Source organism: Balaenoptera ricei, chromosome 15 (assembly GCF_028023285.1).
Source record: "Balaenoptera ricei isolate mBalRic1 chromosome 15, mBalRic1.hap2, whole genome shotgun sequence".
Lineage (NCBI taxonomy): Eukaryota > Metazoa > Chordata > Mammalia > Artiodactyla > Balaenopteridae > Balaenoptera > Balaenoptera ricei.
This window is the reverse complement of record NC_082653.1, coordinates 85232311-85260015: the sequence shown is the minus strand read 5'-3', so window position 1 is coordinate 85260015 and position 27705 is coordinate 85232311. Positions and strand designations below refer to the sequence as shown.

At 45.1% G+C, this 27705-nt stretch overlaps 1 protein-coding gene and 1 long non-coding RNA gene across 13 annotated transcripts; one reads left to right on the top strand and one right to left on the bottom strand.

The window, feature by feature from the left end:
• Positions 1-4: 4 nt before the first annotated feature.
• Positions 5-23117, top strand: LOC132348589 (zinc finger protein 300-like). Of its 12 annotated transcripts, none has more exons than XM_059896253.1 (8): positions 5-101; positions 513-630; positions 5171-5307; positions 9404-9446; positions 9878-10022; positions 15995-16261; positions 16548-16643; positions 18747-23117. In XM_059896253.1, exons 6-8 carry the CDS (start codon positions 16003-16005, stop codon positions 19841-19843), a joined length of 1452 nt encoding a protein of 483 aa, XP_059752236.1. In that variant the 5' UTR covers positions 5-101; positions 513-630; positions 5171-5307; positions 9404-9446; positions 9878-10022; positions 15995-16002; the 3' UTR covers positions 19844-23117. The 12 variants fall into 12 exon arrangements, with proteins under 12 accessions (XP_059752236.1, XP_059752242.1, XP_059752244.1 ...); XM_059896259.1 differs by lacking the exons at positions 5-101; positions 9878-10022 and adding exons at positions 5904-6120; positions 8101-8325 and having other exon boundaries at positions 262-630; positions 5273-5307; positions 16135-16261; XM_059896261.1 differs by lacking the exon at positions 5-101 and having other exon boundaries at positions 262-630; positions 15995-16054; positions 16135-16261.
• LOC132348603 (uncharacterized) lies at positions 21770-27699 on the bottom strand. The gene is made up of 3 exons (XR_009497505.1): positions 24410-27699; positions 23496-23581; positions 21770-23112 (listed from the first exon to the last, which is right to left on the bottom strand). It is a non-coding gene; the product is annotated as an uncharacterized LOC132348603 (long non-coding RNA).
• Between the last annotated feature and the right edge of the window lie 6 nt (positions 27700-27705).

Genomic DNA, 27705 nt, shown 5'->3' with positions numbered 1-27705 from the left:
GGCGCCTACGCAGTGCAGGGGTGTCCGAGTGTGATCTGCGCACTTCCGGACCCCAGGCTGGTCTTACGGCGTCCAGCACCTCGGACCTGGCCAGTTCTGAGGTCTCCGCGGCACCTCGGACTGGTGGTTCCCTCGGCTCCCGGCTGTAGGGAGGGCACGTGTGGCGGAATCCACGGCTGCATAGCCAGGCGGGCCGCTAGGAGGGGGGTGCTCTGTGCGGGGGGTCCGGGGGGGTCCGGGTGGGCGGCTCCGTCTGACGTCTTCTGCGGAGGGTCAGGGTTTCTGTCTGGTGTGGGCTGGGGGCCACAGGCTGACTAGGTCTCACTGCTTCTCTGACCTCCCACAGCTCAGCCTCTTCCGAGCCCACCATCCACAGGGGGCTACCGCAGGGTACCCAGTGATAGCCTTGGCCTCAAGGAGCGGGGGACTAGCTCTCCCGCGAATGGTCACCGCTTTTTCCCGACGGTGGATTTGTTTCTGACCTTTGACCTGGAGCTTCTCTGCCCACCCAGGTCCCTGAACTCCACTCAGGCGTCCAGACCTCCTGTGGGTGAGGAGGGAACTGCTGAGGAAAGGCCCCCCTTCTCTCCGACCCTCCCTCACTCCTGCGGACCCTACATCCAGACAAGGGTAGGCTCTGAGCTATGAGGGCAATTAAGGAAGTTTGTGAAACGATTGTTATTTCAGGGGTCTACAGTGTCAGTATTCATCTGACAAGCCTTTAGAGTGTCTGGGTCAGGCCCTCGGGAAGCACCGGGTCCCATCCGTGGCTGGGGTCCTATGGAGATGTCACTCCTGTGAACAGATGAGGGCCCTCAGGGTGTGGGTGCCCTGGTAGTTATCGCTACTGGATGAATGGACATCCTGGGAGGGAGGGAGGTTCCTACTGGGGAAGGCGGGGCTAAAGATCTGACTTAAATAGGGTCTGCGTAGGTGGAAGGGGGCAAAAGGGTATTCCAAGCGGAGGGAACCACATATGCAAAGGTAAGAGGCTTAAACCGAGGGGGTACGGCTGGATTCCGCGCTCTGGAGGAGCCTTGAGGTGGTGAGGGAGCAGATCAAGCTAGCTTAAGGGGTGTGGACTGGGTCCTGTTGGTGCCTGAAGTGTTTTAAGCAAGGCAGTGGCGCGGTTATACTTGTTTTTTGGTCGGAATGTATGAGCGGCTGAATAAGGTAGTGAGAGAAGAGTAGAGGCGTCGTATCTCAGATTTGTGAAGCCGTAGCAGCGCCGGGTCTCAGGAGTGAAGGTGGGGTAGTGTGAGCGCATCTGTTTGCAGACAGAGAAAGTTCAGTGTAGTCTGTTCTTTTAAGGCAGTTGGTGAAGAAAGAGAGCAACGTGAGGGTGGGAAGTGATGCAGAAATGATGGAGGATTTGTCTTTCTTTGATTCTTTTTTGTTCAAGTTGGCACAGATTTGAGCTGTGGGGGAAAACTGAAACCGGTACTATAGTTTTAAATCTTGATAAGGTCAAATGTATCAGGTTTTTCCATTATGCCTTGAACTTGGGTTTTATTGAAGGAGTTTCCCCTACTGCAATCCATAGTTCTATATATATATATATATTTTCTACTATTTATAATTAGTTATATTAGGAAATATCTCAAATGCAGCATGCAAAGTAGAAAAAGAAAGAAACCTTTGTGCTTATCATCTAGATTGAGCAAATGTTAAAGGTTTATTTGCTTCAAATTTTCTGAAGAACTAAAACCTCATAAATACTTGAAGGCTTTTTGCATCCTGCCTATTGCATTTTCCTTCTTCTCACTCAGAGGTAACTTCTGAAATTGCTATGTATCCTTTCATGTTTTTATTTACTTACAAATATGAATGTAGCCACAAACAATATATACGCTTGTGTTGTATATTCATCACTTTTGCCTATATTTCTTTTAGATTTTTTTCTTATTTATTTTTAGTGTATTGTCTAGATACAAATCCATTTTGCCTTGTGCACTTTGCAAAATTCTTGAATGGAATTTGATTGGACCTAATGTTTCTTTGATGGGTGTATTTTTGAGTATGGATCCATTTCACTTAATGTTCTGTAGTTTATTTGGTTTTCTGTTGCTTTGTTAATTTGATTAATTTATATTTTTCTGGAAAGTTGTCCAATTTAATTTCAACTTAATGGCATTATTTATAATAGTCTCATAATTAAAAGAAAACTCCAGTATATCTGTAATTGTCTCCTTTTTCATGTCCAAAAATTGTTTCTTTTTTGCCTTTTCTTGTTTTCTTGATCAGTCCTGCCTGAAGTTAGTCTATTTCATTAGTTTAAAATACAAAACAACTATTTTATTAGTTGTAATAAATCCTTTCCAAGAATTGAATTTAGTTTTTTCTTTTTAATTTTTCATTTTGGGCACAATTTCAGAATTACAGAAAACTCATAATAGTAGAATGGTGCAAAGAATTTCTAAATACCTTTCATCTAAATTCCCCAAATACTAACATTTTACCACATTTGTACAGGGGGTTCCAGGAATTGGAAGGATTTCAGGGCCAGTTAAGGAAAAGATGTAAACATGAAGTGGCAGGAACACATACAAAGATTATTTACGCATGCATGAGGGAGAAAGGGGCCTCTTGCAGCATGAGCCCACCCAGAGGCTGGGGCCCAGGGGCCACTTCCCAGAAGAGAGGAGGACGAGGGAACCCCGGGGGTATCTCTGGGTCAGAGCCACTTGGGGTCTTTATAGCCACATGGTTTATAGCTATCAGAAACTGGGTGTGGTTTCACAGGGTGGGTAAAGCATGCAGCTTCTAAATGACTAAAAATGTGCTGATATTTGGACTGTGTTTAAAACATTCACATGTGTTGACATTTGAGTTTGGGGCTGCTAGTCTTTTGAGCTATTGGTCTCAGTCTGCTGTGAAGAAATAAACCACCCAGGGGCCATCTTCGGCTCATTGCTAATACAGTTAGCTTTATCCTGCTTTTCCTCCCCCCTCTATACATATATGTGTGTGTGTAAATACTTCAATGTGCATTTCCCAAAAACAATAGCATTCTGTCACACAACCACAGTATAATGATCAAAATCAGGAGATTAACGTCGATGCAATACCATTGTCTAACCCATGGATCTTAGTCAGATTTTACTAGCTGTCTCAATAATAATTTTTCTAGCTAAAGAAAATCCAGGATCATGCATTGCATTCCCCCCCACATCTCTTTAGTTTCCTTTACTCTGGAACAGTTTCCCAATCTTTCATTGTCTTTAATAACATTGATGTTATTGAAGAATACAGGACAGTTATTATAGAATGTTCCTCAATTTAGGTTTGTCTGGTGTTACATCATGATTAGATTCAGGTAATACATTTGTGGCAGGATTTTAAAAACAATCTGCTTAATAATTTCTTTTATTCTTTTAAAATTTCTTCTCATACTTGTCTTTTTTTTTTTTTTTACGTCTTTTGAGTTTATTCTCTTTTTCTGTGCTAGCCTCCTGCATTGAATGTCATTAATTTCCAGTTTTAATTTAATGCCTATCTTAGGGCTATAATTTTCCTTTAAGTATGTGTTTGTAAATATCCACCAATTTTGGTATGTAGTATTTTTGTAGTCGTTGTAAGTATTTTTGCATTCTTTTTATTTTCTGATTTTATTACTTTTTGGTTTAGAGAGTGGCATCTATGCAGTATTGATTTTTAAAAGATTTGTTGAGGTTTATTTTTTAGCTTGTCAATTTTATAACTATATCAGATGCACTTTAAAAAATGTATATTCTCTAACTATTGAGTTCATTCTTCTGTCTGATCCAATAGGTCAAGCTTTTAAATTGTTATTCACATCTTATATATTCTTACTATTTTTTTTTTTGTATCTTAGATCTTCATGTCTAAAAGTATATACTAAACTCTTTTTGCTGTGATTGACGATTTGTCAGTTTCTCCTTGTTGCGTCGCGTCAGCGTTCAAGTGCATTTGAGCTGCATATGCATCGTGTACATTTGCTGGGGACACGGACCTAAGATCTAGTTGACTTCTGGTCATTGCTTTGTCTCCTTCCAGTGGGTCGTTCTTTCTTGTTTTTTGTCTGTCTCCGAATTTTTAAAATGAATGCCGCGCATTGTGTGTGGGAGACTTCTGCTGGGCCGTTTCAGTGTGCGGAGCTGGGAGGGCAGGAGTTTGGTTGCGACAAGACTGGTCAGCAGTTGCGAGTTGCGCAAGGCTGGCATTTATTGTCTCTATGGTTACCGTCGGCCTCCGCTGGCGTGGCTCTGTGCTTGGAGCCGGCTGGTTGCTGGGCCCCCCTCCGCGGCCGGCTTCCCCCCAACCCCGTGCCCCTTGACTCCTCCTGCTGGCACTCCCGCCTGCTCCTCGGTGCTGGCTGGCCTGCTGGAGGAGGGGCAGGGTGCTCTTTGTGTCTCAGTCTCAGGAGGGCCCTGGGGCCTTGGGGATGCTGCCCGTCCCCGCGAGGTTGGCGGCTCTAAAAGTCTGAGCCCAGGACCTATGTCTGCCCCTCTCCCATGGGGATAGTGTGTGTTTGTTTGTTTGTTTCTTTTTCCTGCCACATGCGGTGGATCTTACCAGTGCTCTGGGAGCAACAGGGTTTTGCTAACCTTCCCCCAGCAACACAGGGCTTTTGTTCCTCAGGAGAGAAATTTCTGGAAGGATGGGGCTTCCCGCGTTTCCAGCAATGGCAGCCACGCCCCTCCTGTAGGCCTTCACTACCCAGGGAGTCTCCACGTGGTCTCCAGCTCCGCCCTGTCTGTGTTCGTCCTCTATATCTGTATAACAAACAAATCACCACACATTTAGTGGTTTAAAGCAGCTCACAGCTTGGAGGCCAGAAGTCCCGGTGGGATGGCCACGCTCTCTGCTCAGGTCTCCAAGGCCAAAATCAAGGCACTGGACGGGGCGGCCTCTTCTCCGGGGCTCCGAGGTAGAGTCCGCTCCAGGAGTTCGGGGTCAGGCAGAGTGAGTTTCTGGCGGTTTAGGTCGGAGGCCCCTGCGTCCCTGCCCGCTGTCGGCTGAGGGCCTGTCTCAGCATCTTCTCACACTCAACGTCTGTCTTCAAAGCCAGAGACGATGCACCGGCTCCTTCTTGGGTTTTCGCTCTTCCAGACTCCCCCCTCTGCCCCCCATCCATTTCCAACTCAGAGGTAAAGTGTCCTGCTGACATTTTGACCTGAGTCTCACCATGTCGTCTATTTATTTTCAGGTTTTCTTAGTGTCTTTGCAAAGGCATAGAATCGGACTGTAGCCAGGGCGGCTCTGTCCTGTCTGCATATTCAAGCTTCTTTCTACCCGCTTCTACCTGCAGAGTCTCGGAGGCCGGAGCTGAGCCTCCAGCTGACGGTAAGTCCTCAGCAGGAGAGCAGAGCTGTGGCGATCGGAATAGGTCCCAGTCCGCAAATCCCAGGCGTCCCAAAATAGAAAAATTCTCGTAAGGAAGGTGACCCGGGGAGCAGCCATCTCCTTGGCAAGAGGGGTCCCTCTCTTATCCCGCTCCGTAGCTTAGGGCTGAAGTTGGAGGCTCACAATCTGGGGCAGCCCCCCGAAAAGTGCCCCTACAACAGCCCAGGACCCGCTTGCAGGCAGAATTTGGGTGATGTCATTGCCTTAGGGGATCATCTAGGACTTGATTTAGGGGAAGGTCTGGTAGGAGGAGAGGGGGGGTCTCCTTTAGGGTGTGAGAAGCATGAACTAGCAGGGAAGGGACCCCCATGGCTCTGAGGGTGACCCCCCCAACCACCGATTTCTCTCCACTCATTCGCGTTTACTCTCATTCTCTGCTGTCCATCCAGCTAGATGTGTAGCTCCTCCCATCCCACTGTCACCTCCGCACCTGACTTCTGGTGACCTGTAACCCCACCCCCCCTTCTAGTTGAGTCAAGGCTCAGACGTTGCTTTCTTAACCTAAGAGTATTTCGTTTTTCCTTCTCCTGTTAAAGACGAAAGAAAATGGGCGTGAGAGAGGTGTTCAGAGCCACCCAGCTTACTAGAGGCCGAGCCAGCACTAGCCCCCAGGGCTCCTGTCCGGAGGAGGCTGGGCGGGGCCCTCATCGCTAAGCCCCGCCCCTCCCCACCCTCCACCCCTTCAGACCTTCTCATGGATTTCCTCTCCTCCAGGGGCAGGACTCTGATAGGAGGTCATGGAGAGAGAACCCAGTAAGATGATATATGTATATTTTTATGCCATACTTAAGTATTAAACAATGAGCACGTTTACTGTTGAAAAAATTAGAAAATGTGAAAAACAAATCCTACCGTGTGAAGGTAACCATTGCTAACATTTTGCGTGTTTTCTATAGAATTTTTTTCTTTACATGTTTATGAATACCCATTCCATGACGACGAAGCAGGAAATGGAGTAGAGGGTCACAGACCACTGTTTTTGACCCACGCTGTTGGGCCCGCCTTCCTGTATTAGCTTCCTGGGGCCGCCATCACAAGTACCACAGACTGAGTGGCTTACACAACAGAAATTGAATCTCACACAGTTCAGGAGGCTGGAAGTCTGAGATCAGGGTGTGGGCAGGGTTGGTTCCTTCTGAGGCCATGAGGGAGGACCTGCTCCAGGCCTCTCCCCGAGCTTCTGGAGCTCTGCTGGCAATCCGTGGTTTCTGCTGCATCACCCTGACCTCTGTCTCCCTCTTCGCATGAACTTCTCCCTGTGTCTGTGTGTCCAAATTTCCCCTTTTCATAAGGACACAGCCATATTGCGTTAAGATCCACCCCAGTGACCTCATTTTAACTCGATCATCTGCAAAGACCCTCTTACTAAGTAAGGTCATGTTCTGAGGTCCTGGGGGCTAAAACTCCGACATAGCTTTTGGGGGAACACAATTCAACCCATTGTACTTCCCCTCCGGGATGCTATCTCAGGGAACCCCATAGCTGTTGGGTCACTTCAGGTTATAATAGAATTGGCCCCCCTCAGTTGCCAACTGTCTGTGAACATCTTACTCTCATGTCCAGTTTCCAGCTTCTCCCTCCCCCGTGTGGAGCCAGAGGTCTGGGACCTCCCCATGGGAAGGGCATGTGATCTGTTCTGTCTCTGCTCCTCAATTCTTCCTTCTCATTGGATTCCCTCCTTTCTCCTCCAGGGTCAGGGTATGAGGAGGGGAGAGTAGAAGAAAAAATAGCTCAAATTTTCCCCTGCTTGGTGTTATTTGTAGCTCTCACCTGCCTAGTGCTGGCTGCCCTCCACTCCGCAGGAGGCCACGTGATGGCCCTTTGTCGGGGTGCCCAGGCTGGGACACCAGCAGTGGCTCTCTGAAGACCTCCATGCTCTTGGCTCAGTGGTCCTGCCCCTCGGGACCGGCTCTCTTCACCCTGCCAGCAGCCTGCTTCATCAGCGTCCCTGAAGTAGGGCTCAAGCCCACTTAGCTTCCCCACCATCCACTTGGCTCCCCCGGGAACCCTCCCATCCTTGATCCAGCAAATGCAGGCCGTGCAGGTGGCTTCCGCCCCTGCGCCCTCCCCTCCCCTGGCTGCCGTGGGGAGCCTCTGACTTCTGAATTCTTCAGCTGGAAAGCTGGCTCCTGTTTCTGGGTTCCTGCATGCCCTAAACATTCAAAGGAGCCCCCCTCTGGGGAGTTTCTGCAGCTGGACATACGCCAGCCTGGGGGTGTAGTTCTCCCTTTTTCCAGGCTCCCTCCAGAACCCATGAACGGTTTTCTTGGAGCACACCCCCTCTTGGCTTGCAAGGGGAGCAATCCCCAACTAGGACGGGAGGCAAGCCCCACGGTACACTCCCTCAATAGACAGCTCTCCTTCGATAATTTCCCTCCCCCAAAGGAAGGAATCTGTTAGGGTGTGTCTGGAAGCTCCTCCTTAGAATTTGGGGTGTTTGGGATTTAGCTAAAATTTCCAGGCACGTGGGAAAAAAATCCCATCCATTCTCCTGTTACGCATCTGTGAATCATATGCTATGTATCCTGCTTTTTTCACTTGCTGGTATTGTTGGAAGATCATTCCATGTCAAATATTTATAATATTTTAAGTTGATTCATAGCTTGGCATGCTTTAATTGTATCATAATTTATTAACCAATCTCTTATTTTTAAGCACTTAGGTAGCCTCCAATTTTTAAAAAAAGACACCCTCAGAATTCTTTATGGAGTTTCTGTAATTCTAGAGTTTTAGTGTCTCTGCAGAATTCTTGGATCAAACTCCAGTGTGTCTCTATCCTGAGTAGGAACTTACCTAGGACCAACCTCGTGTCTATTCAGGAGAGATAGGTGTGGGGTCCAGTTGATGCTTCCAGCCACAGTAAATTTGCTCCTGAACCTTCGTGTTCCTGTTCCCTGGGAAAATGAGGAAAGGAGGAGGAGGGCTCAGGAGAAGTCATCAGATCTTGTCCCATATTTGGTAAGTGGCAGAGCCAGACCGGGACCACTTCCTGGGCAGAGATCAGCACAGTTCAGCCCAGAACAGGTCTTAATAATAAAATTTACTGTCAAGAAACTACAGCTACGAGAGGAGAAGCAAACAAAACTTAGCAGGATCCACGGATAGAACTGAGCGCCCCAGGTTAATCGACCTCCAGTTGCCTTAGCTAAGTGCCACTGAATGGACTCCGCCTTCTAGAACCCATTTTTATGGGTTTTTATCCTGTGAATTTCCTCAACACCAGGGGCAGGAATGGTGATAGAAGCTTTGAGTTAGAAGATTAGTAGGCTACAGATATTTTTAAAATGATCATTTTAAAGGCATGATCATATATGAAATGCCCATTTGTCACAGAAGAGCTTAGAAAATTCATCTAAGTACAAAGAAAAAAATGTAAAATCGGGCATTATCCAACTATGCAAAGCTAACTACTACTTGCATTTTGTCTTACATCATTTCAGAGACTATTCTGTGTGAGAGTGTGTGTGTGTGTGTGTGTGTGTGTGTGTGTGTGTGTGTGTGATCAAATAGTTTTCAACCACCTTTTTCAGTTGCCAGTATACGATCAATAAATTGTCTTCTATGGTTTTATTTTTATTAGCTACATGATGTTTATTTCCCTTTGGTTGTGGTATATTCATTTAACTCATCCTCTATAGTTGGATATTTAGTTATTTCTGTTTTTTCAGAGTTTTACCAGATTGTAATAAATATCTTGGCCGCTAAATCTTTGCCCGAACTCATGACTGTTTCTTCAGAATAAATTTCTATTAATTAAATTTCTGGGTAGTGGCAGGGGAGGGTAGTAAATTGCACACTGATTACTGCAACACAGGGATGTGTATTCATTAAGTAGAAAAATAATTCAGGTTCAAGCCTCAAAGTTGAGTCCCCATCACATTCCAAGGTGAGGGCTTTGCTCTGATAAACGGGGTTCTTGGGAGGAGCCCCCATGCCACCCCGTGCCTGGGGTGTTAGAGCAGTTGATTCTGAGGCTGGAGGCAAGCTTGGCCTCTCATGTCCTCTTCTCCCCCCACCCCAATCTCTGCCTCCACAGGTGTCTGCTTTTCCCAGACCAGCAAGGAAGGACCATGTGCCAGGTGAGTGTGGCATTTCTTTCAACTGCGCTTTTTGTTTTACCATGGATTTCAGGATGCTTGTAAGAATTAATCCAATCAAACACAATGCAAACAGAAATCAGGATCCGTGAAAATAGGAAGAGAGTGGATGATCAAGGCCATGGGAAAGGCAGGGTGGGGGCAGTACAGAGGCTGTTGGGGTTTATTAGCTGCCCTCTAAATTTATGCCTGACATGCCTGGCACTTTAAAAAGACAGATTCCATCCCATATATGACTTGTGTTGTCTGGGACAAGCATATCACCTTCTCAGGGGAAATAAAGCTTTTTAGGATATTTAGACATTTATGTGATGGGTCTCCATACGTGAGATATAGCAGGCAGATTGCTCAATAATAGCAACATTCAAATAAACACAACAGCAAATCTCCTGTGACTTTTTTTTTTTTTCCAGTATAAAGAGTGGATATTGTGCCAGTGCAGAAATCTGTGATTACAGTTGTTGGAGGAATCCAAACATTTAGGTCTGCATAAACAGCTGTATTACGGTTCACACTGACCTAGATAAACACTGCATGATCTAGAGGAACGAGTGAGTGGTATGTTCTTCAAACTGCTGTTCATAATAATTTTTGACACAGATGGAGCTTAAACAGCTCAAAGCTTCCGTCTTCGGCAGGGGCAGGAGGGAAGATTGTGCGAGCTCGCCTGCCTCCTTCTCTCTCCGTGACTTAGACCTTACCCATTGCCCTTGACCTCCCTTGCGTCCTTTCTCAGTGGTGGTCATTATCTTTCTTCAGACATCATAATATCATTGTGTTCTGTCAGCCGGTCATTCTCAAATGCCTCTGTTCCTAAAGGGCCTCCCTCTTTACCCTGGGCTCTAGGGTTGCATGAACGTGAAGTGCACTGGTCAGAATCTTGGAAGTTACAAGAGCCCGAAACCCAGCTAGAGCTAGTTGAGGACAAAGACAAAAGTCTAGGCAGCACCCCAAACTGGGAAGAGCAGGCATGCAGCTGGGACTGGGAGAGTTCCGCCCAGGGACCCAGATCTCACCAGGTGTCTCTCTTGTTCCCTTGTCCCTGTTTCTGTGACTCCTTTTCTCATGCCGACTTCATCCGTATGGCCGGAAATAGGGTGGCCATCAGCTCTCACATCTCACATTGACAAGTTCTGCCGCAGAATGGGACCAAGTCTCCTTTCATAGGGCCAGTTTGAAAGATCTTTGGGAAAGATTGGGATTGGTCCAGCTTAGTTCAAGGGCTGAGGGGCTGGGTCTGCAGAGGGGCGCTCCCAGGAGCACCATATGCTTGGCGTGGGGAGGAGGGAGGATGTTAGTCCCAGAGGAAGATGAGACCTGGTGGATAAACATTGCAGCTGTCCACTCCAGGAAGGCAAGCATTCACAGGGTGTTGGTTTTGAGCTCAGGGACCTGTCTTTTTTGCTGCAGAATGCTCTATCTACAGGTGCTTTTTTTTTTTATTTTTTAATTGAAGTATAGTTGACTTACAGTGTTGTGTTAGTTTCAGGTGTAGGGACCTGTCTTGATGGGAGTGTCTGTGCTTGATAAAGCTAGGACTGTCTGGATATCTGATACCAGGAACATCTGGGGACAGGACCAATCTGAGAGGCTGAAAACCAGGTGGTGACTCCACAGCCTTCTCAGAGGAGAGAGCTGACTGCAACATGAGGCTGTCAGACCTGTATGTGAAGCTGGAGGTTTCATTTGGTGTCTTCTGGGGGAAACTATTGTTTTGTAGGAAACCAAGTCTCACTGGGAGCTTCTCCCTGTTATGGCTATGCATGATAAAGATAATGACAATAAAACTTATAAAACTATCTGTTGAGCACTTATGTGCCGGTCTCTGTGTTTTTCGTATATTGTTTCATGAATAAACCCGTGAGATAGATATTATCATTAACTCCTTCCCTCATTTTACAGATGAACAAACTGAGGCTAGAGATGTTAAAATCCATTAGGCGATGGAGTTGGGATCTGAATGCAGGCAGACAGACAGACATAGAACTGGGCCCTTAATGATTAAACTGTAGTTTTATCTACCAATAGCAAATTCCCAGCAAAGGAATCCAGTAGTATTGACGTGTTCTAGACATGCATTGTCCATCACGGTAGCCACTAGCCACAGGTAGATACTGAGCATCCAAAGTGTGGTTAATGTGACTGTGGTTCTGAATTTTTAAATTACATTTCAATTTAAAAACTGAATCAGAGTAAATATTTTTTCCGGAAACACAACTTTGTTTTGATAGGACTACATTTCACCAAAGTGAAATTGAAAATAGTTTCTGAATTGAGATGTACCTTAAGTGGAAAATACACACCAGGTTTTGAAGATGTGATATGATTAAAAAAGAATGAAAACTATATCAGTGATTTTAAAATAATTATGATATGTTGGAATTATATTTTGGATAGATTAGTTTAAAGAGAGATTAAATTTTTTTTTTTTTTAGTTTAAAAGTGACTACTAGAAATTTTTATTTTTTTAAACCACTTTGAGGTATGATTGACATTCAATCTGTACATATTTAATGTACACAATTTGATGAGTTTACAGATAAGTGTACACCCATGAAACCATCACCACGGTTAAGGCCATAAACTTATCCATTGCCTCCAAAAATTCCCCTCCCCCCACCTTTATAACTTTTTTCTTTTGAGGTAGGAGCATTTAACATAAGATCTATCCTCTTAGCAAATTTTTAGGTATACAATACAGTATTGTTAAACACAGGTATGATGCTGCACAGTAGATCTCCAGAAGTTTCTCATCTTCCATATCTGAAACTTTGAATCCTTTGACCTACCTCCCAATTTCCCCTTCTCCCAGCTCCTGGTAACCACCATACTACTCTTTAATTCTATGAATTTGACTATTTTGAATTCCTCATAAGAGTGAGATCATTGCGATATTTGTCCTTCTTTGTCCAGCTTATTTCACTTAGCATAATGTCCTTCAGGTCCATTTATGTTGTCACAAATGGTGGGATTTTCTTTCTCATGGCTGAATAATATTTCATTGTATATATATACCACATTTTCTTTATCCATTCACCCACTGATGGATACTTGGGCTGTTTCCATCTCTTGGTTATTGTGAATAATGCTGCAGTGAAATGGGAATGTAGACATCTCTTTGATACCCTGCACTAAGATAACATCATCTGCAAACAGAGATACATTTATTTCCTCATTTCTGATGTGGATGCCTTTTATTTCTTTTTCTTGCCTAATTGCTCTGGCTGGACTTCCAGTACTGTGTTGAATAGGAGAGGCAAGAGTGGGCATCCTTGCCCTGTTCCAGAACTTAGAGGGAAAGCTTTCAGCTTTTCACCATTGAGTATGGTGTTAGCTATGGGCTTTTCTAAATGGCCTTTATTGTGTTGAGGTAAGTTCCTTCTATACCTAATTTGTTGAGAGTTTTTATCATAAAAGGGTGTTGAATTTTGTCAAATGCTTTTTATGCATCTGTTGAGATGATTATGTGATTTTTATCCTTCATTCTGTTAATGTAGTGAATCACAGTGATTGGTTTTCATATGTTGAACCATCCTTGCATCCCAGGGATAAATCCTACTTGGTCACGGTTTATGATTCTTTTAATGTGCTGTTGAATTTGATGTGTTAGTCTTTTGTTGAGGATTTCTGCATCTGTGTTTATCAGGGATATTGGCCTGAGGTTTCTTGTGGTGTCTTGGTCTGGTTTTGGTATCAGGGTGATGCTGGCCTCATAGAATGAGTTTGGAAGGATTCCCTCTTCTGTTTTTTGGAAGAGTTTAAGAAAGATTGGTACTAATTCTTCTTTGAATTTTTGGTAGAATTCACTCATAAAGTTCCTGGGCTTTTCTTTGTTGACAGTTTGACAGTTTTTTGGTTACTTCTTCATTCTCTTATTTGTTACTGGTCTGCTCAGGCTTTCTATTCTTGATTCAGTATTAGTAGGTTGTATTTTTTTTAAGAAATGTATCCATTTCTTCTAGGTTGTCCAATTTGTTGGTGTATAATTGTTTATCATAGTCCTTATGATCCTTTTTATTTCTGTGGCATGAGTTGTAATGTCTCCTCTTTCATTTCTGATTTTATATATTCCAGTCTTCTCTTTTTTCCCCCTTAGTCTAGCTAAGGGTTTCTCAATTTTATCTTTTCAAAAAACCCTGCTGATTTGGGCTTAGTTTGTTCTTTTTCTAAAGGTGCAAAGTTAGGTTGTTTATTTGGTATCTTATTTTTAAAAGTAGGTGTTTATTGCTATAAACTTGCCTCTTAGTACTGCTTTTGCTACATCTCCTAAGTTTTGGTTTGGTATGTTTTCATTTTCATTTGTCTTGAGATATTTTCTAATTTCCTTTTTGATTTCTTCTTTGACCCAATGGTGTTTAAGAGTGTGGTTATTTAATTTCCATGTATTTGAAAATTTCCCCATTTTCATTACTATTATTGATTTCTAGCTTTGTGAATAATTTCAGTCTTCTTAAATTTGTTAAGATTTGCTTTTATGTCCTAACATATGATCTATCCTGGAGAATGTTCTGTGTGCTCTTGAGAAGAATGAGTATTATGCTGCTGTTGTGTAGAATGTTCTGTATATATCTTTTAGGGCTATTTGATCTATAGTGTTGTTCAGTTCTGCTCTTTCCTTGTTGGATTTCTGTTTGGATAAGAATGGAGTATTTAAGTCTGCTACTATTATTGTATTGCTGTCTATTTCTCTCTTCTGATTTGTCCATGTTGCTTCACATATTTAGGTGCTTTGATGGTCTGTGCATATATAATTGTTACATCTTCCTGTTGAATGGACCCTTTTATAATTATATGACTTTCTTTGTCTCTTGTGATAGTTTTTGACTTAAAGTCTATTTTGTGTGATGTAAGTATAGCCAGGCCTGCTTTCTTTTGATTACCATCTGCATGGACTATCTTTCTCCATCCCTTCACCCAATATGTGCCCTTATATCTAAAGTGAGTCTCTTGTGGACAGAAAATTGTTGGGTCTTGCTTTTTTATCCATTTGGCCACAGTATGTGTTTTAATTTGAGGGGTTTAGTTCACTTATATTTAAAGTAATTATTGATAGGTAAGGACTTACTATTGCCATTTTGCTAATTGTTTTCTGTTTTGTAGTTCTCTTGTTCGTCTCTTCCTCTCTTTGTTGTGGTTTGAGGATAGTTTTGTTAGTGATATACTTTGATTTTTTTCTCTTTATTTTTGTGTACCTACTGTAGATTTTGTTGTGGTTACCATGAGGCTTGCATTGAATATTTAATAGTGTTAACAGTCTATTTTAACCTGATAACAACTTAACTTCAATCGCATACAGAAACTCTACACTTTACTCCCCCCTCCACTTTGTTATGACAGATTTTACTTCCTTTTATATTGTTTCCATTAACAAATCTGAGATAATTATTCTTATACTTTTGCCTTTTAACTTCTAAACCAATATTTAAAATGATTTACACACTAACATTATATATATATATATATATATATATTTATATATATATTTATATATATATATTATACTCAGTATAAATTAAAATTGTAATTTTGGTCCTTAATTCATTCAGAGAGAGAGAAGAGGAGGGTGAAAGGGAAGGGGAGCCAAGCCCTGTTCTGTGTACGTGGAATCCTTTCTCTGCTTTCCTGTTGTTGCCACCTTAATTTTGACCATATCACATGTTGATGATTATAATTGTACCCGAACTTTATTTTTTTATTATTATTTTTTTGGCTGCACCATGTGACTTGCAGGATCTTAGTTCCCCAACCCGTGCCCCCTGCAGTGGAAACACAGACTCCTAACCACTGGGCTGCCAGGGAATTCCCTATAATTGTACCCGAATTTTATTCATTCTCTCCCTCCCAGTGATTCCCACCTCAGTGATGCAGTGATCTTCCACATCAGTTTGTCTTTGGTAGCTCCCCTTCTTAAATACTGTGATGGAGTCCCCATTGCATGTATGAAAAACCCTTTGTTTGTCCTATGATCTGACCTCTCTCTCTCTCTCACACACACACACTTACACACACACACACACACACACACACATATCCCCCTTATACTCTATACTGTCATTCCCGACTGTCATATATTTGCAGTTCCTACCAGATTTTCCTTGCCTTTGCTCAGGCCATGCCTCTTGATAGGAATATCCTTCCAACATCAGAACACAATTTATTTTTCATGATTCTGCTCACATGTGACCTCCAATGAACCTTGACATCAGGATGTTGACTTTGACTGCTGTCTTCTTTGTGTCTGTTCTGTACTTAAATGTACTTCCATCATAGCCTTCAGTGTATTGTTACCACACAGCAGTCTCTTACATTCATCTCACTCCACCAGACTACAAATGCCCTAGAACAGAAGCAATGTGGCATTGAGCTTTCAACCTCAAGCACCATGCAGAACACCAGTGACATACCTGGTCTTCCTTAGATGCTTGTTCACTGAATGGATGGATGGATGGATGAATGGATGAACAGAGATCCAGAAGTGAGATATTTTCTAATGATCTTTTTTTTTCTCTCCCACAAAATGTCGTACAAAGTTAGGGGCATGCTAAGCTTCCTATATAACTTAACATGGGGAAACCTGACCTCCGAAGGTGGTAAGATCCATCTCCTCTACACCTTTGCCATAATACTCTGTGCTGAGCACTCTAGATTAATCAGGAGTGTGCTGTTCCAGGGGTCGTTATCATTCAGAGACGTGGCTGTGGGCTTCACCCGTAAGGAGTGGCAGCAGCTGGACCCTACACAGAGGACCCTGTACCGGGATGTGATGCTGGAGAACTACAGCCACCTGGTCTCCGTGGGTGAGGAAGGCTTCCTGTTTCCCCCCTGCCCGCCGCTTATGTCTGAGCTCCTTTCTTTTCTCAGTCACGTAAGACCCTGTTAAGTACTAAAAATGTTTGGCCTTGGGTTTCAACCATCAGTAAGTCTTGTTCTCATCTCACCTGGATTATTTGTGAATTTTCCTCCCAAGTGAAATAGCTATTCTTTGGCTGAGATCTAAATGTTCATTAGGCAGCCTGAGCCTTCTGCTTCCTTGGATGGCCCAGGTGGCTCAGCATAAATCTTGTAACTATTTCTTATGAACAGGCTGTCAAGTCACCAAACCAGCTGTGATCTCCAGGTTGGAGCAGGGGCAAGAACCGTGGATGAAGGAGGAAGAGATCCTCAGATGGAGCTTTCCAGGTGAGAGAGAACCAGGCTGGAGGGGGACAATGGACATGAGATTCCAGGAGGTCACAAAGCAGAACCTCAGATTTTTTTTGTTTCACACATCTGTGTTAAAAGCCTTGGATCTTTGCAAGCAGCTATGGACATCTGACCCAAGACCTTGAAATGCCCAAATGATTCCTGCTACCTGCATACCTCACACATCACTGTATGGTTACTCTCCTTTCCCTGGATTTTAGAGAAAGACATATTCTTTTAAAGTTTATCCATTCATTCTATTCCGCTGCCCCCTTCTAAGACCTTGCTTTCTCAGTCTTTCTCTAGAATCTTCAGGCTTACGCTTGTCCCCATGGTTATAAAACAGGCTTTCTCATGCTTTCAGGGGTTCATAGATTTGTCCTATTTTAAAATAACTGTTATTTTGTGCCACTCATTTTTATTTTAGTTGTCTTTTCTTTCAATGCCTTAAAAACTTATTTTCTACCTTTTATATGACTTTAAATTCATCTTCTTTCAAGACCATGTAACATGTCCCCATTTTGTCTGATACGTTATAACTGAAGCTTTTCCCCCATCTCAGTGTGATCCCACGGGGAGCTGAGCCTTTGTTTTATTCATCTTTATTTCTGCAGGACACACATAGTATATATTGACTAACCCCCTCTACTGTCTAGGACAAGGATCCTTTATCAAGCATTTGTTCAGGGCAGTTGTTATTAATCAGGGGTGTACACCAGACTCACTGGGGGAGCTTTAAAAATGCCCCCTGGCTGGGTCCCAACCCAGAAAATCCTGCTGGGGAAGATCAGTAGGCATTGATCTTGTCTCTTAGGAATTCAGCACTGGGGCTCAGGGAACATAAATATTTCTAAACACAGGAGTTCCATGGTTCCACTGGGTATTAGTGCCCAAGGTGAAATAGCGGGGTATTTGTGGCTTAAAATGTAAGTAAAGAAAAAGCAAATAAAGATCTAAGCATAGGATGAAGAATCCAACAGTTAAGATTCTCCAAGTAGATTCCACAGTGCTGTGGAAACCAACTTGCCCAAGGAATGTCAGTATGGGTTTAGTGGAGGGGCTGATCTGCAGGCATATGGGAAGGGGACACGTAGGGTTGTGTTGTCGGCCAGATTTGGTTTTAAGGAACCAAATGAAGAAAACGGTCATCTGAGCAATCAGAGCACAACAGGGAATCTTCCCGGGGCAAGGATGGCTTGCATTCGGGTCGACGGTACTTATCTTGTGTCCATATACTGGACATCGTAAAGACCACGTAGATCCATGTGAGAATAAATCGCTGCAGAATGGACCTCTGACTCTAGGAGAATTCCTTTAACAGTTAAAGAACTTGATGCTTTGAGAAAATTAATTTGATATACAGAATGGAGGGGAAGTTAAGGTGGGAAGGGCACAGGAAGTGCAGGTGAGAGAAAAGCCTATTTGCAACCTAGGAATAAAGTGAGGGGAACTCACACTTCGTTCAGCCCGAGTCCTTTGCTCATATTTCCTAAACACCCTTCTCCCTAGAGTCCCCTGAAAACTCTGGTCTGTCTTTAGTCTTCGTTCATAATTCCTAAATACGCTTATCTCCTGATGGGACCTCCTTATTATGTCTTCCCCTTACCTAGGGATGCTAGAGCTAGTACCGGCCTGTGATGGCCAATGGTGGCAGAATCCTCTGGCTCTGCATTCTGTAATGTCATCTTGAAATTGGTCACATTGGGGAATGCTTTCACCATAGAGATTGCTAATTGGTAAAGATCGGGGTTTCTTTTCCTCTTGGTGACCTGGTTCATCAGCACATCAATGCCTTGAGTCCACTATCCTCTAGTTTTTCTCTTGTGTGTGTTTTCACCTTCTTCCCAATTTAATGTGTGGACTTGATAATAGCAGAGCTTACATATATTCACCGTCAGGGTTTTATCTGTTTCCATTTCTCATTTTTTTTTCTTTTCAGAAGCCAAGGGAGTAGGATTATGATTATGATTATTTAATCTGGGCAATCAGGTTTGAAACCACAAAGTTAATCCTCCTTCCAAACATTTCTGAAATAGTTTAGTTCTACGATGTGATCCTGGAAAGATAACACGTTTGTGTCCTTATTTATTATTTCCCTAGAAGTTTTGCAAGTTGATACCCAAGTAGATAGACAACGGGAACACCAAGACAAACTTTTGAAGCAAGTTGCACTCCTAGACAAGAAAAAATTGACCCCAGAAGGGCACAACGCATGTAACACAGTTGAAAAAAACACCTGTCCGAACACAAACGTTGTTTCTTCAGGACAACAGGTCCCTAAGTGCGAGTCGTGTGGAGCAGCCTTGCCGGGTAATGCAGGCGTTACTCCTAACGCGTACCTTGCAAGAAGGAGATTTGAATATGATGCACAGGGGAACTTATTTCTCTATTCTAAGCTGGAAACTCCACATTCTGGGGCACACCCACGTGAATGTAACCAATGTAGAAATGCTTTAAGCCGTGACCAATCCCTTAATGCTGATCAGAGAACCGACAGTAACGAGAAACCCCACAAATGTACCAAATGTGGGAAAGGCTTCTCCCATAAATCAGAACTCATCACCCATCAGAGAGTCCACAGGGATGAGAAGTCCTCTGGATGCAACGACCAGGGGGATGGCGTGAGGGAGGAGAAGGTTTGCCTCAGCAAAAAACGTCCGGGAAATCACACAGACGAGAAACCCGGTGGAAACGGCAAATGTGGTAAAAAGATCTCCCCAGAAACAAGCCTCTCCATACCCGAGGCCATTCTGGCTGGAGAGAAGCCTTATAAGTGTTCAGACTGTGAGAAAATCTTCTCCCACAAGTCACGTCTCATTGAACACCACAGATCCCACACAGGAGAGAAACCCTACGGCTGCGAAGAATGTGGGAAATCTTTCTCCCGGAAGTCATGCCTCATTATCCACTACAGAATCCACACAGGAGAGAAGCCGTATGGCTGCAGCCAGTGTGGGAAAGCCTTCTTCCAGAAGTCACACCTCATCCTTCACCAGAGGACTCACACCGGAGAGAAACCCTACGAGTGCAGCGAATGTGGGAAGGCTTTCTCCCAAAACTCCTGCCTCATCATACACAAGAGAACCCATATGGGCAAGAAGCCCTATGAATGCTCTGACTGTGGGAAAACGTTCTCCCAGAAGGCGAACCTCATCAGACACCACAGAATTCACACCAGGGAGAAACTGTACGGATAAAGTGACAGAGAAGGTTTTCATCAGGAATTCCCAACACATCTAGGAATGAAAACCCTGTGGATTTTGTGAACGTGGAAAATCCTTCAGCAAGAAGTCCAATGCCACTGTGGGCAGACCTTTCTACCAATTTGGAGAACTAGGAAATGCTTATTCTCTTAAAACTAAGGATAGAAGGCTAATGATGCTCTAGAGGGATCTATTTTTATAGGATAAACTTAACTATGAAGTGTATCTGTGTCTACATTAACTGTGGCTATTGAGCTCTAAGTGAATAATTTAAACCATTAAGACAACAGATTGAATAAGCCACAGAACAATCCCAGGGGTATGTGGGGACTATGTTCCTGGAGATGCTACATAAACAGAATTTTATTTTACTTATTTTTGAACTGCATTTGTAGTTGAACATAATTGTGAACTTGTAGACACAGATACCATAATATGTAGGATGACATCTATCAAGAGTTTCCACACTAAATTACACCCTTTTGTCTTTAATATACGTTATAACTGGGATTTACTACTCAACCGGAAGTCCATACACCGTACCACATACCATTTGGTTTTTTGTTTGCCGGCAAGTATTACAGAGTCCCCCTGGATCTGGAAACCAGCAATTTCATGACATCCCCTGATCTCTCTCCATCAACTAGTTTATAAGTCATGTTAAATGAGTAAGGTTGGGACTCCCTTTTCTGGCAGTATAGTGGACCACCTAAAGTGAAAAACGTTCCACTGTAAACCACTTGAAATGATGGACAATAACAGGTAACATTCTTTTAAATGCATAATTCAGCTTGCAAGAAAATCAGTGAGGTTTCCAGGTGCCAGTTCCAGAGGGAACTGAAAAGTGTGTGAGTTGATGCTGTAAGCTGCCCTGTAGGTTTGTTTACCCAGAAGCTTGGGTGTTAAAAGCTATAGGCAGAAGGCTTGGCACTGAAATACCTCATAAATTGAGAAGTTTCAAAAGCCTGTACATACAGGGAAAGGATGGACCAGAGAAAAACCTGCTCATTTGCTCAGGAAGCTTGCCTGTCTCTCCCTGGGCTCTAGTAGGGAAGGAATTTACCCTGACGATTCACAAGCCATGACCTGCACCTCTTATGAGTTAGAATTGTGAATTTGCCCTACTCATATCCCGGTTGAAAAACTGAACAATTAACATAGAAATTTGTCCTGGTCTTTGAAACAACTTTACAGAAGCAAACACAAACTATTCTTGGAGGAAGACACCCTCAACCTGTGTTTCTCAGGGTTCTGACATACAAACCCAAGATGAGTTCATAATCCAGAATAATAAAATGTGAAGAACGTCAACAGACATTTTAACAAAATAAAAACCTCAAGCCTTTTAAGGTGATAGAAAAATCTGAAATTCTATAAAAATGACTGTCTTGAAAAATGATGAAAAACAAAAAATCAAAACTGCATGAAAGCAAAGACACAAAGAAAGATAACTGGCTTATTTGGAAAAAGAACCACATAGGGTGTCTAGAAATGAAAAATATAGTCACTGAAATTTAAAACTCAATGTTAAAATATTCTACATGTCAAACAGTAGATTATACTCAGCTGAAGAAAATGGGAACAGGAAGGCAGAGCTATAAGCCAATTCACAGAATTCAGTATATAGAGAGGTGGAAAATGTGAAAGAATGGGGGAAGAGACATAAAAATGAGAAGAGCAGGGACTTCCCTGGCGTCCAGCGGTTAAGACTCCAAGCTTCCACTGCAGGGGGCATGGGTTCGATCCCTGGTCAGGGAACTAAGATCCCGCACGCTGCAAAGCACGGCCAAAAAAAACCCCAGAAAAAAAACAAAAAAAAAAAAAAAGAGAGAGAGAGAGAGAGAGAGAAGAGCAAACAGGAGCTCCTGAAAAACAAAATGAAAAAACGGAAGAAAAGTAAATATTCAAAGATATATTGGCTCAGATTTAACAAAAGATGTGCATTAACATGCATATGTGTGTGCAATATATATGTATATATATATGCATATATAGACATGCAATATATGCCTAGCTGAATCACTAAAAATAAGTTCCCATCTAGATGTACTCGATGTATATCCATCCAGAGTTTAGCCCGTCAGAGTTTAGCTAAGCTGCTCTCTAGTATTGCTGCCTCGTCATCCATCGTGTTTGGTCAGATGGCTGCAGGGACCTTAAGCTGACACTAGCCCCTTGTGCAAGGACATGCCCTATAGCAGCCGCTCGGCCACAAGCAGATGTAAGTCCCTGGTGTGACTGTCCCGCAGCCCTTGTGATCAGTAGCTCACCTGCCTCCCAGTGCCTGTAAGCTTTACGCGCCCCTTAGCCAGGACCCCCGTGAGCTTACCAAAACCCTGCTCTTTGGGTTTGGATTGACCGATCTGGTCCTAACCTAGAAACCCCAGAGCACTCCCCCCGTGGACCCTAATAAAGGGATGTGTGCCAAGTCCAGTCCCTGTCTGCACTCCGCCTTGACCTCCCCTGGGGCCCCTCCAGGCATGCTGTGTGCTTGGTCCAGGCCCTGTGAGTAATAAACTTGCCTATTTCGATTTCTCCGTGGTCTGTAGCTGAACCCACTCATCGTCCTGCACCCTGTGCTCCACTTAACAAGTGTTAATTTCACGAAGTCTTCACAGATGGGAACAGGATGGTAGAATCTTGCAATTGGCTGGTGGAGAAAGGCCTTTGGCTGGCCAACGGGCTGTGGAAGTTGCCACCCCGCAGAGGGTGAACTCCCCCAGTGGGTGTTAGACTTTGGGTGTATTTCCCCACTCCAGGCACAGACCCAGCTGCCGACTGTTAGGCGACTTGGCCACGGTTTCCGAAAGGTCCTGTCGGGGCAGGTGAGGGCTGAGATGCACCCTGCCACGAGCACGCAGCCACCACCGACTCACCAAAGCGCTGGTTCTAGGCTCCGAGGTCCCAGCTCCGGTGATCCTGCTGCCTCTGCGCTGGTGGGGGTGAGCCGGATCCTAGTGAGGCTGACTGGGACACCCTGAGGGGAAGCAGCCGCCTATGAGTCCGGCTGCCTGGGATTCCACTGCAGACCTTTATGGTAACATCCCCAAGGCCAAGTCAGTTGTCAGGGTGGCAGGTAATAGAGAATTAGAAGCTGAAACTTGAAACTGTATTGCATCTTTGAAAGTTGCTGAGTGAGTGAATCTTGAAAGTTCTCATCACAAGAAAATAAAATTTGGCAATTACATGAAGTGATGTTCACTACAGTCGTCACGGTGATCATTTTGCAATGTACACAAATCGCAAATCATTGTGTTGTACACCTGAAACCAATATGATGTTATGTGTCAATTATCTCTCAATAAATAAATAAATTGAAACTTGAAACTTGATGCGTCTCAAGACTCAAAGTATTTTGAAAGACTTTGTACAGCAGGAGGGAGAGAAAAGGGGCTAGTCAGCCGTTGAAAAGTGTCTAAACCTGGCCCGGAGCTGCTACTCCCCACCACAGAATTCGGCCAAAGACCCAAAATGCCACGCCATGCGGGATTTTAGTTCCCCGACCAGGGATCGAACCCGTGCCCCCTGCAGTGGAAGCGTGGAGTCCTAACCACTGCCAGGGAATTCCCTGCATAACCTTTTAAAAGAACCTGGGGATGGAGGGCCACCATCAGCAGATGCAGGCTGGGCCTCTACCCTGACTTACCTCAACGCCAAAGCAGCTGCAGCCACCTGTGCTCAGCAACCTGACAGCTCCCACCAAGGCTCCCCACCAGGTTGTCAGGAGATGCGCTGGAACAAATCAACCACAGATACCAGGCCTGTTAGACTGCCAGCCCTAAGTGTCTCTTGAGTGAGGACTTCCTCATAGCTGTAGGATTTGGGGAGGAATTGACGGGGGGCTTCCTGTGTGCCTCAGGGCACCGGCCTCAGGGAGAAGCAGAAGGTAAGAACGAAGACAGCACAGACAGATGGACAGAGACCCCCTTTCACGAGATTTCTTTTTTTTTTTTTTTGTCTCTTCCTCCTGTCTTTCTTTTTTAAATTGAAGTATAGTTGGTTTACAATGTTGTGTTAGTTTCATGTGTATAGCAAAGTGATTCAGTTATACTTACGAATCTATCCTTTTTCAGATTCTTTTCCCTTATAGGTTATTATAAAATATTGAGTATAGGGACTTCCCTGGTGGTGCAGTGGTTAAGAGTCCGCCTGTCAATGCAGGGGACACGGGTTCAAGCTCTGGACCGGGAAGATCCCACGTGCCGCGGAGCAACTAAGCCCGCATACCTAGAGAAAGACTGCACGCAGCAACAGAGACCCAACGCAGCCAAAAATAAATTTAAAAAAAATTGAGAATAGTTCCTTGTGCTATACAGTAGGTCCTTGTTGGTTGCCTATTTTATATATAGTAGTGTGTATCTGTTAATCCCAAACTCCTAATTTATCCCTCCCTCACTTTCCCCGTTGGTAACCCTAAATTTGTTTTCTATAATCTAGAGATGATCATACTAAGTGAAGTAAGCCAGACAGAGAAAGACAAATACCATATGATATCGCTTCTATGTGGAATCTAAAAAAATAATGCAAGTGAACTTATCTGCAAAACAGAAACAGACTCACGAGATTTCTGAGGCAGCTGATAGTCATTCTGGTGTCCCACGTTGCCTGCACAGATCAATTCTCCCCAGCCTTCGAATCAGTTTTCATAGACGTGCGATTTCTCCAGCCAGGAGGTTAGGTAGGCAGTATTTACCGGCACGGTTCCTGGCTCTAAGACTTCTAGTTCCTGACCGACCCTTCAGGAGGCATTTTTAGGAAAAGTTCCCTCTCACGGAATCTGGGACCCTGGCCTTGGGGGTACAAGCAGAGCTATCAAGTTTTCCGAATGCAGTTTATTATGTCAAGACACAAACGCGTTGCTTCTAAGGCTCCCTGCATTGGAAAGTTGGGTCCAAGCTGCCCAGCTGGGGTTTTCACAGCCAGCTCTGATGCTCTAAGACCCCAAAGAGGAGTCAGTCTTAGAGATTCTTGTCCTTGGCAGGACTCGAGAGCTACGTCCCTGCCCTACAGCCAGTGTGTGCGACCCCAAAAGAACTCAGAGCTTGTCTATGGCTTATTCCTCCAACAAACATTTATTAAGAACTGCCAGGGTCATGGATCTTAAAATATAAGAACAGGATCTGCAATCTGGCTTTATGGGGCTCACAGCCTAATTGTGAGTGGGGAAGTGGGGGAGTGGGTAGGTGATTGGGAAGTGAAGCAGATGCTAAAATTACATTTTAGAGTGACAACTGTTGTAACTGAGAGGAGGAAGGAAAGGGTGCAGTTTCAGTCTGTTTGGGCTACTACAACAGAATACCATAGAGCTGGAGGCTTATAAACAACAGAAATGTATCTCTCACAGTTCTGGAGGCTGGAAGTCCAAGATCAAGGTGCCGGCAGCTTCAGTGTGGTGACAACTTGCTTCCGGGCTCGTAGACAGCTGCTTTCTTGTTGGGTCCTCACAGGGCAGAAGGGGCAAGGGAGCTCTTCCGGGCCTCTTTCACAAGGGCACTAATTCCATTCAGGAGGGCTCCACCTTCATGACCTAATCACTTCTAGAGACCCCACCCCCTAATAACAAACTAATAATGGGGATTAGATTTCAACATGTGAATTTGGGAGGGGACACCTTCAGCCTACAGCAGGTACAGTATCTAGACTGATCACTGAATAATACAAGGGATTTTCATAAGTGGAAACAGAGTGTACCAGGGGCAAAAAGCAGCATGAGTGAAGGCATGATGATTTGAAGGCTTGTCTTTGTGAATAGCTGGAACCAGCCACAGTTCATTTCACGTACAACAAACTACACGGATCTTAAGGATGCATCTCCGTGAAGTTTAGTACATACATGCACCCATGTAACCACCACCCAAGTCAAGATATAGAACGTTTCCAGTACCCAGGCAACCTCCCTGTACCCTCGGCCAATTCAAGCCCTTCCCCCAGTTAACCACTATGATGACATCAACCACCACAGATGAGTTTGTCATTGGCCTTTGTTTCAATGGAAGCATCCAGAAGCGTTCTTTGTGTCTTGCTTCTTACACTCAGTATTACGTCTGGGTGGTCCTTATTTTTTTGCCAGTAGCAGTAGTTCATTCTTTTTCATTGCTGTGTAGTATTCCATTGCACGAATATGCCACAAGCTGTTTGTATCTATTCTATGTTCATGAACGTTTGGATAATTTCCAGTTTTTGTCTATTATAAACAGTGCTGCCATAGACCCCTTACTCACTCCTCTTCAATAGAGTCTGTGTGGCTACGATTCAGAGCGGTGGTTCTCAACCAGGGGTGATTCTGTCCCCAGGGGATGTTTGGCAATGTCTGGTGACACTTTTGATCATCACAACTTGGATGGGGGAGTGGTGTGTGCTACTGGCATCTCCTGGGTGGAGACAAGGGGTGCAGCTAAGCACCCTACAATGCACAGGACAATCCCCCCCGCCACCAGAGTGAACTCTCCAGCTCAAAATGTCAATAGAGGAACTTCCCTGTGGTCCAGTGGTTAAGACTTCACCTTCCAGTGCAGGGGGTGTGGGTTCGATCCCTGGTCGGGGAGCTAAGATCCCACATAGCTCATGGCCAAAAAACCAAAAACATAAAACAGAAGCAATACTGTAACAAATTCAATAAAGACTTTAAAAATGGTCCACATCAAAAAAAAAAAAAAGTCAATAGGAGCAAAGAACCAGGCTGGAGCCTGATTTTGGAGTCCTTGTCTGCTGCACCCAGGTTGTGTCCAGTAGGCTTCGGGGAGTCACAGATGGTTCTGGAATGTGAGGTTTCCATCCGGGGGTGGTGGAGCGCTTTCAGAACAGACTCCACCTGGCATCCAGCATTCAGTGGCGTCAGCCTGGTGGACGGCGCCTGGTGTCCTGGGGCCGACCACCCGCTGCAGTGCCCCCTGCACGTCCCGGTTCTGCAGCGTGTAGATGGCCGGGTAGAGCAGGGGCGTGAGGTTGATGTAGATGAATGAGACCAGGCTGTCCTCCTCCAGGGAGTGGCTGCTCAGGGGCCTGGCGTACACGGCCGTGGCGCAGCCGTCGTGGAGCATGGCCAGGCCACCGTGAGATGGGACGCCACCGTGCTGAAGGCCTTGCGGCGGCCCGCGGCCCCAGCAACCCCCCAGGATGACCAGCAGCACCCTGGCGTAGGAGAGGGGATCAGCCCAGAGGCAGCACCGGCAGCAGCAGGCAGGCCGCCAGCAGGACGCGCTCCTGCAGGTCCCGGTTCCCGGAGGCCAACACCAACACGGCCGGGAGGTCGCAGAAGACGTGGTGGACTAAGCCCCCATGGCGGAAGGGCAGCTGGAAGATGGCTGTGGTGAGGCCCAAGGCCAGGAGAGAGCCCCCGACGCAGCAGGCGGCGAGAAGGCACCAGCAGAGCCCCGCAGTTGTGAGCCGAGGGCGGCCCAGGGCCATGGCCGCCAGCAGCAGGCAGCCGGACCCACAGAGGCCCATCTGGGCGGCCCCCAGGCGGCAGGAGGAGGCCGGCCAGCGCGCGCGCAGTCAGCACCGGCGTGTAGGCCGCCTCCTCGGCAGACAGGGCCCCCAGGAAGAGGTACGTGGTGGGTGCAGGGCGGCGTCCACCACAGCCAGGCCCTGGATCAGCAGGTGTCCTGCCAGCGTGGCCAAACAGAGTGGCAGGAGGAGGGCGAAGGGCAGCACCCGGGGCCCCAGGGGCCGCCCGGAGAAGCCCAGGATTACAAACTCCTGTGGGGCGGTTCAGCTTGACGTGGGCCAGTGGCTCGTGTCGGGGCCTGGCGGAGGATGGACGCGCAGCCTGGAGAGGAGCGTCAGGGCCTCTGCCCCGCGTTGGCCCGGAACCCTGCGCCCAGCCTTCCCTGGCCCACCCGTAGCTTCCCCTCCCG

Bases quoted from the DNA above. Each gene is read 5' to 3' on its own strand.
- LOC132348589 (XM_059896250.1), top strand. From the start codon at position 15,898: ATGGATGGATGGATGGATGAATGGATGAACAGAGATCCAGAAGTGAGA. The intron at 16,262-16,547 runs GTGAGGAAGGCT...TCTTATGAACAG, and splicing joins CAGCCACCTGGTCTCCGTGG to GCTGTCAAGTCACCAAACCA. The intron at 16,644-18,746 runs GTGAGAGAGAAC...TTATTTCCCTAG, and splicing joins CCTCAGATGGAGCTTTCCAG to AAGTTTTGCAAGTTGATACC.